At 54.5% G+C, this 8,995-nt stretch overlaps 1 protein-coding gene across 1 annotated transcript; it reads left to right on the plus strand.

The window, feature by feature from the left end:
* The first annotated feature begins 4,703 nt into the window (after positions 1-4,703).
* SFRP2 (secreted frizzled related protein 2) lies at positions 4,704-8,592 on the plus strand. The gene is made up of 3 exons (XM_072862987.1): positions 4,704-5,385; positions 6,038-6,118; positions 7,524-8,592. The coding sequence occupies exons 1-3, from the start codon at positions 4,893-4,895 to the stop codon at positions 7,826-7,828; spliced, it is 879 nt and encodes a 292-aa protein (XP_072719088.1). The 5' UTR covers positions 4,704-4,892; the 3' UTR covers positions 7,829-8,592.
* Positions 8,593-8,995: the final 403 nt, after the last annotated feature.

Below are 8,995 nucleotides of genomic sequence, written 5' to 3' on the forward strand. Positions count from 1 at the left end.
ATTTTCATCACATTTTTTTCATCATGGGGAGAAAGCCAGTTTTGTCCTCACCACTGCCATTTTATGGGCTGAAGAGAATGAGCTAAAAAGCCATGGCTTTCTCATTCCTCTACAATAGTATTAAGCAAAGGGTAATTCCTCAAGCCCCAAGTTTATGCTTACAGAGTCCCTGAGGTCAGCATCTCCCTAAGCTGCTTGGCCTGGCTACTCCCACCAGCAAGTGGCTGGTGGGGCTGGACCCCCTTCAGGGGTGAAAGCAGCATCCAGCCACTTGGGAAAGGTGGGTGCTTCGTGCTGGGTGCGGCTTGGCTGCCCTCCACGGGTGCGTGCCTCCCTCTGCAAATCACACTTCTCAGTGTGGCCGATAACCCATCCTGGTCTTCCCATCTTCCATGGTGGGAAACCAACCTGCGGGCTGCCCAGGGGCTGAAAGCTCAGAGTTTTCTCCAGGAAGGGGAGGGATGTTGCAACACAGCCTTGAATTGAGCCTCCCAGGTCCCAGGCAAATGTGCAGGTACCCCAGTGAGGGCTCAGCTGGATAAGGCTGCAAGCCACCTAGCTGAACTCTGAACTTGGAGCATGGGTTGGACTAGACGGTCTCCTGAAGTCCCCTCCAGCCACAGTTATCCCACAATTCTGCAACCAAAACGCGTGTTGCTGCCTGCAGGTCAGTGACAGAGAAATACGGGGCTCAGGCTGGGGAAGCCATCAATAACGGCGGCTTTCACTTCAAGCTCATCACATCAGCAAAGCACCTCAATGGGTCATAGGGTCTGGGGTGCAAAGAGGCCCCCACATACAGTACATAGCAGGTAAGGGACTGAGTGATCTCAAGGCAGGGGATTTGGAAAAATATGCAACAGACAGGTTCACAAATTGATAGTATTTATTGCTGCCTGCGTTGAAGCAAGTCTTACCCACTCTTCAGCAGACAGGCAAGCGTCAACGTATTTTCCTTTTTCCACTTCTCAGCTTCCAGGACTGGCCAGGAAAAGGTACAGAAGATCCGAGTTCTTCCAAGGCAAGAGGAAGCAGCACCACAGTTGTAACGTAGACGGCACAGGCCAGGCACACTCTTTAAGGGCAGCATTGCCTTCGACCTCCCTGCAAGCACCGAGGACTCAAGTCGTTTTCCCCACAGTTCATTCATTTTCCCCACCATCCATCAGGTAGCATTTACTGAGGGTTGGGTTTTTTTTTGGGGGGGAGGGGAAGAGGACTGGGGTTGGGGTCCTTTTTTCCAGGCAGCTCATTCTCTCACCTAACTCCCAAGATTTAAGGTGATTTAAGCACTTAAGAATTAAAGGCGTTGCGACAGTTTACATCGCTTTAAGCATCTAAGGTGACTTAAACACTTACGCAACTTCCAGGGGTTTAAAGCGGCTTAACTGTCCATGCCACTGGATGAATTCAGAGGAGCTGAAAAGCCTGTGCGCCCTTTAAAACGCACCTGGAAACATCACGGCATTTGCAGAGTGCCCTCCTGCTTGGCTCCCCCCAGGCCGGACCGGCTCGCTCAGGGCTTACTCCGGTGCCCCAGCGCTCCAGGCCGCCTTTCCCGGGGTCCTGCGCGCCCCTGCCCGGCGGCTGCCAGCTCCGGGGACAGCGGGCCCTCCCCGCAGGCGCCGTCCCCGCTCCCGGGCCCGGCCTTCCCGGGAGGCCGCAGGCCGCAGCGCCGGCCCGCTGCGGGCAGCCGCGCCTACGCCTACAGGGCCGGGGCGGGCCGGGCCTGCCCGCCGGGCGCGGGTCCGGGGGGCTTAAACCGCCAACGGCCGTCAACAGCTCATTAGTTTCATTCCCAATTAAGCGTGAGACGGTGGCTGTCTAGTAGCCTGCGGGCGGGCAGCGGGACACCCCCACCCCCCCAGGCCGGCCCCGGCCGGGAGACCCCCCCGGGATGCTCCCGGGCCCCCACGTGTGCCCCGACAAACGGGGAAGGCAGCCCGAAACGCAACCCCGCTCCCCAGGGGCGGCCCAGACCCGCCTTTCAGAGCCAGCCCCATCCCTCCCAAAGGGCGATGCAAGCCAAGCGGGGCCGGCCCAGGAAGGCAGGGCTGCAAGGTCTCCCTGCCCTCCGCAGCCGCCCAAGACTGCAGGGACCCCCGGCATCCCCCGTGGAGACGGCCCCACGAGTGTCTCCTCCTCCACCCCCATTACCCCGTGAGCACATTGGCATGGACACCTCAAGCTGCTCTTCCTGCTTAGGCTTTGCTAGACTCCGAGCATTTAGCATGAAAATCATCCGGACCCTGCAGACGCGGCAGGGTTCCTGGCCGCAGCAGCCACTCCACGCAGCTCACACTCAGCCCGCGTCCGTGTACGGGCCCTGCTAAACCACAACGACTGCAAAAAGCGTTCAGGTCCGCAGGCCGGGAAAGCCGTACCCGAGTTTAGAGCGAGGAACACGGACGGCAGCCTCGTGCTCCGGCGCTTTCCCCTGCAAGGGATCGGAGCGAGGGCAGTCGTGATGCTTGGGGCTGCAGGCTTGGGCTGGTTTTGTTTACGTGATCTCAGATCGTTTCAAGTTTATAGTAAATGAGTTCGCCAGGGGTGGTTAAAAATGGAAATAGTAAGGTCTCATAAAGCCTTGCTTCAAATCAAAGCTTAATCCAGGAAAAACAGTGTGTTTTTCCTCCTTATTTCCTGTGGGCTGGAAACAAACAAGCAAACATTTCTGCTGAAAAAAAATGAGCAGATTTCTGTTGGAAATGTCTCATCCTCCACCGCAGAAAATGGTTATTATCTCTAGTCTAAAGAGAGTGTTCAGATTCGGGTCCTTGCCTCCACACAGCCCAGGCAGCTGGGTCTGTGGAAAGCAGTGTACGGGGCTACCGGGAATTTATGGAGCAGGCAAATTGTCTTCTGATCATGCTGAGATCCACCTGAAGGGATGACAACAACTCCAAAAAATGAGAAGCAGTGAAAAAAGGAGAGAGAAAAACAAACCACAAACTTGTCCATTTTACAAAGACGTGGTGGGCGAATAGCCCGGCCACTCAGGGTAAGAGCAAACGTGCTGGTAGGTCCCCTCCCACTGAAGAGGAGTTTGGGGACAGAGGCCAGTGGGACCAGCACTGGGAGCTGGAAGTGACATCTCCTGCAAAGTGGCAACAGCTACAGCCTCTGGCAATCCTCAGGACTTGGCAAAACAGGCTTAAAATGGGCACCACAAGTCATTGGCGGGGCTCAGTGCCACGGAAGCCGACTGAGGCCAAGAGCTTACAGATTTATTGTTTAAAGGAATGAGCTGGATACAGACAATAAATGGCAAGAACATGTGGAGCTGTAAGAAATAAACTACTTTTAAGCCCTTCCACAAGTGATATTACATTCAGGACATTTATTTTCCAGGTATGAAACAACTTCAAGTAAGAGAGAAGCTGGCCTACAGGGAGATTACATCCACGAGCACGGCCCGCTGGAAGGGATCTTGAAACCTCCTCTGAAGGAGCTGGCACTGGCTTCGGTGCGTGCCAACAGCCTGCCTGGGGCAGCACTGCGGCCGCTCCAGCACGGCAGCCCCACGCCTTCCCCGGGGAGACGCTGCAGGTCCCATCTCTTTCCTATGCCACAAGCGGCGACCCAGACCTCTGGGAAGCCCAGTCTGGACACTGGACGTAGAGGGATCCTGCAATTTACAGAAGTCATTATGGCTAAGGGTAGCTTCCCATAAAACATCTCTATAAGGAGATATATTCAGTAGCTGATTAATGAATGTGGTTTACCACAAAATGATACTACACAGGCCAACTCTTTTCAATAATAATCCTATAAATAGTATTACTAAAAATCCAAGAAATATCCAAATTGCACTGAAGCTGCGTTGTGATCCCAGCGCCTTGCCTGTTGTCTTCCCCTTTGTGGTAAATCAACACAAACATAATTCTTTAAGGGAGTTTCTAGGTGAAGACAGGAGCGAAGGGAAAGGGACATGCCTGCACTGCGCAGAGCCAGGCCCGCGCTTTTAGCCTCAGAAAAACGTGCCAGGTGACGGTATTGCGAAACCACTTGGATGCTCCCACCCGGGGAAAACCCCCTTCGGCGGCCGGGGGCCATCCAGGGGCTGTAGGGCCGGGGTCCACTGCAGCCCCCCGCTCCTCGCAGGGGACAGCCAGGGCCCGGAGGGGCCGGTGGGCAGGAGGAGGGCCCCGCAGGGCATCCACCGCGGCTGGGCCCTGCCGAGCCGGAGGGGGGCCGGGAGAGCCGGCAGCCCCCGGCCGCTGCCTGCGGCTCCATTGCCGGGCCGAGCCCTGCCAGCATCGCGGGGAGGGGGCGGAGGTGCCAGACACCCCCCGGGGGCTGAGGGAGCCGCCAGCCTCGCCCCTGCTTGGGGAACCGGCCCGCCACATCACGCATCCGCTGGCAGGGGAAGCGCCAAACGCGGGCAAGGGGGCCCGGGGGCAGAGGGGGTCCCGCCGCTTGGCAGCAGCTGTGTTAGCTGCAAAGCTCACCTCCGGCCACCCGCGGCCCGAGAGCGGCCCCTCTCCCCCTGCCCGGCCGAGGAGCTCCTCGGGCTTTCGTGGCTCTTTGTTCGCGGGGATCTTTCCCCCCTTCCCCGTGCTCGCACGGTAACGTTTCTCGCAAGGATTTCCTGCCAAAAGACAATCCCCCTGAGCAAAAGCAGACCGAGAAAGTAGTGACCAATCCTTTCTGGATGGCTGTCACCAGGCTCCTCCCAGCCCCCGCTCCCCCTGCCATTTGCATACAAAAAAATCCAGAAAACTCCCGTTTGCCCCCGCATCTCGCTCAGACCCTCCGTCCCCCTCTGGCAGGTACGAGCCCGGGCTGGGGGACGCTGCCCGCGGCTGAGGGCAGCGGCGCGCCGCCCGCTCCGCGCCCCGCCACCCCGGCCCCCCGAGCCTCTCGCCAGCCCCCCTCCTCCGCGCCCCAAAATGCAGCGCCGCCTCTGCGCCCTGCTCCTGCTGGCGTCCCAGTGCATGGGCTCGGCCGCCGGGCTCTTCCCCTTCGGGGAGCCCGACTTCTCCTACAAGCGCTCCAACTGCAAGCCCATCCCCGCCCCGATGCTGCTCTGCCGGGGCATCGAGTACCAGAGCATGCGGCTGCCCAACCTGCTGGGGCATGAGACGGTGCAGGAGGTGCTGGAGCAGGCCTCCACCTGGATCCCGCTGGTGCAGAAGCAGTGCCACCCCGACACCAGGAAGTTCCTCTGCTCCCTCTTCGCCCCCGTCTGCATCGACGACCTGGACGAGATCATCCAGCCCTGCCACTCGCTCTGCGAGGAGGTGAAGGAGAGCTGCGCCCCGGTGATGTCCGCCTTCGGCTTCCCCTGGCCCGACATGCTGGACTGCAGCCGCTTCCCCAAGGACAACGACCTCTGCATCCCGCTGGCCAGCAGCGACCACATCCTCCCGGTCACCAGGGAAGGTAAGAGGGAGCCGCCGGGCCGCCCCCGGGCCGGCAGCATCTGCCCCCGATGAGCCGCCCCGGCCGCGGGGTCCCGCCCCGGCTCTCTGCGGGGGCGCGGAGGCGTCTCCCCCCGTTACAGCACGCCCCGCTGCTCCGGGACGGCGGGGACCGGGGAGGGGGCCACAGATCAGGCTCAAGGCGGCTTTCCCGAGGGGACGGGGGAAACTGCAGGCACCGTCGGGGAACGGGGAACGGGCACCGGCCCGCAGCCCCCGGCCTTTGCCCGTCCCCGTCCCGAGGAAAGGTCCGGGGCCGCGGGCTCGAGCCGCGCGGCTGCCAAAGGGGCATCCTCCCTCCGCAAAGATCATCGCCGAAGCGCGGCGTTGGGATGTTTCGTGTCGCGCGTCCCCCGCTCTTTACTCTTTCCCCCGTAAAAAAACCCCTTTTGGTTTGGGTGTGGCCTTAAGAGCACACCGTGCCCCCCTCCCCGGGTCGGCAGCAAGGTAAGGCGCGTCAAAGTGCTCGGGCAGCGCCGGGGCCGGGGGGCAGAAGGCGCAGGGTCGGCCCCTCCATCGAGGGAGGGAAACCCGGCGTTTCCCGAAGGGTTCCCAACGCCACCTGCTGTTCCTTTCTCCCCGAGCCTGACGGGGACTGTCCCTTGCATTTCCAGCACCCAAGGTCTGCGATGCCTGCAAAAACAAAAATGAAGACGATAACGACATCGTGGAAAACCTCTGCAAAAATGACTTCGGTAAGTGGAAGCAGAGCCCTCCCGGTTGAAACTTGAGAGTTGAGGATCAGGTAAAACTCCAGTGGAATGAGAGGGAGAGATGTGCCTGAATAAAGGCAGGGCTTTGTCTTATCTGCAGATGGACCTGTCTGACCGTTCGGTCATGAAACACAAAATTCCACCTTGGAATAAACAGTAGCCCTTTTTATAGTCCTTTTCTGTTTGCTGTTTCAAAGTAGCGCTCTTTTATGTGGATGTTGCTGGCAAGCCGAATTGAAAGTAAAATGAAAAAAAAAAAGAATCTTTCATCCAGACTATTGCCTGGGGAGAAGTAGAGCAAAGCTTCATTTAGACGTATGAGAAAGAGCCGCATGACCAATCTCACGTATCGTAAGAAAGACTCTCTCCGCAGATTAAGAATGAAGCTCTATATATCATTTGACAGAGAAGGTAATGCACAGACAATTGGGGATATAAACTTAATGGGAAGATCTGGGGTTAGAAGAGGACAAGAAAGCCCCTTCGGCACAGACGACTGAACGGCACATTATCCACACATTAGCATTTCAAGAGAAAAAGGGAATAAGGAGGGGAATCCTTTTATAATAGGTCAATGTTTATACCTGGAAACAGATTTGTAGTATAAATATATACAACAATTCCAAAGTCTTTCTTTAAAAAAAAAAACCCACCACCCAAAACATGAAACCATGACTGTGGGACATAATTGCTAAAACAACCAGTACCTTTGGCCTGGCAAAACACACTCAGATAAATCCTCCTAAAGCTAAACATGCCCCACAGAATCTTACAGAGCCCTGTATCCCCCTCCTAGTTATTTTACCAAATCAAATGCAGCTGTTGGACCAATTTGCCCTCCACAGGATCTATTCTTTCAAAAAAACAATGCATGTGAAATATCATTTCCTTACAGGTTTGCCTAAAATCCTCTCCAGCCTAACAAATTAAGTTTAGAAGTTTTCAGCCGCAGCAGAGATCAGGTTTCAGATTAGGTCTAGGTACTCACCTCCCCACCTCCCCTTCAAACTCTAGTTTCAGGAAGACTGTCCTCTCCCAGCAAAAACCGGAGCGCTGCTTAACGTAGCAAACCTGCCCGCTCTCTGTTTGCAAACAGGAGAAAAGCCAGAGAAAATATTAATTTAGAAAGGAAGGAAAAAGAGGGGGAGGGGGGAGAGGAGAAAAGAAACCCAAAAAACCTCAACCCTAAGGTTGATTCAAACTGAAATGACTTGCATGCCCTTTGTGGCTTTAGAAATGGAGCCACCTGCTGCCTCTTCTGTCAGCCCTGACAGTTTAATTAGCAATAGAGCACCTCCCTCCCCAGGTCCTCTTTATGTGCACTAATGGGAAAAAACCTCTCAATCTCTCTCCCTCTCCCCACTTCCCCCTCCCCTCACTCTATTAGCCTTGAAGATAAAAGTAAAGGAGATTGCCTACATCAATGGGGATACCAAGATCACCCCCGAAACAAAGAGCAAAACCATCTACAAGCTGAATGGGCTGACAGAAAGGGATCTGAGGAAGATCGTGCTCTGGCTCAAAGGTGGCCTTCAGTGTACCTGTGATGAGATGAATGACATCAACGTCCCCTACTTGGTGATGGGGCAGAAGCAAGCTGGGGAACTGGTGATCACCTCGCTGAAGCGGTGGCAGAAAGGGCAGCGGGCTTTCAAGCGGTTCTCCCGCAGCATCCGCAAACTGCAGTGTTAGTGGCTTCGGCTCTGGCCACCTCCAGCAGCCGCCTCTGTCCTGAGCTCTCCGGGCCTCCCGCACCTTCTTGCTTCAGCCCATCTGAGCCTCGAGATGCCATGGGCATGAGACACGGTGACCGCTCTCCGAGAGGGGAGGGAGCCCTCCATTTCTGTACATAGGTTAAAATGTAATAAAAAAAAAAATCATGACTATTTTTGGGAAGTATTAAAGTATCTCGCTTAAAGCTTTTTTTTTTTTTTAATGGTTGCGAACGTGACTTTGGTCTGAGGTTTCTCCCTCTTCATTTTGGTAATGCTGGTTCATTTATATTGCTGCTTCTCTGTATACGTGCATGTTTGTTGTGCAAAAGTAGGACATGCAGAGAAAGACAGCCATGTGTGCGACTGGCCTGTCACAGTGGGTATGACTCTTTCACCGAGGTGAAATGGCTTGCCATCTATATTAACACTATAAAGGTCATGTTACGACTCTTGCATGTGATACATAGGCACCAGTAAGAGTATATTAACCATTCTCACATTTTATCCTCCACACATCTGAGCCCTTCTCTCTCAGAAAATATGAACAAGTTTTGGAGCTGGTTGATCTGAATGCAACTTTTTTTTTTAATTATTTTGCAAACTAAACCATCTGTAGCCTAACTGTAATATACCTAGTGGTTAACCTGAAAGAGTTGTAAAATATTGCTTTAATTAACCTTGTAAATACTCCAGATAAATGTTATATTCTTGTATATAAACTTTACATCATAGTTTACCCATTGTCTCGGTCTGTATTCACTTCAATCTGTTTTGGGAGAACTGGAAGAAAGCTGTCCAACTGGGCTTTGTCATAGCAAAGCAAAATCTGGCCTTCCACCCCAAGTGGCCAGCAGAGAAGCATGAGGAAGCATCTAGTGCTGCAATCAGAAAAAACATACTGGACCTCATTTCCCTAAAGATGAACCCACGAGACACAGGGCTGAGGTTCAGTCAACTCATTTTAATATGTGTCTGTTGAGCTCTTCACGATGAAGAGTTTTTTGTGGCTCCTTTGTTTGGCTGCCTGCATTTTCATATCGTCTTCTTGGAAGACTCCGCTCTTTACTGATGTGGAATTGCAATGAGACCACTTGCTTAAAAATCAAATCCATCTATCCATTTCTTACACTTGAAAAAGACATAT

This window comes from Ciconia boyciana, chromosome 5 (genome assembly GCF_034638445.1).
Source record: "Ciconia boyciana chromosome 5, ASM3463844v1, whole genome shotgun sequence".
In the NCBI taxonomy this organism is placed as follows: domain Eukaryota; kingdom Metazoa; phylum Chordata; class Aves; order Ciconiiformes; family Ciconiidae; genus Ciconia; species Ciconia boyciana.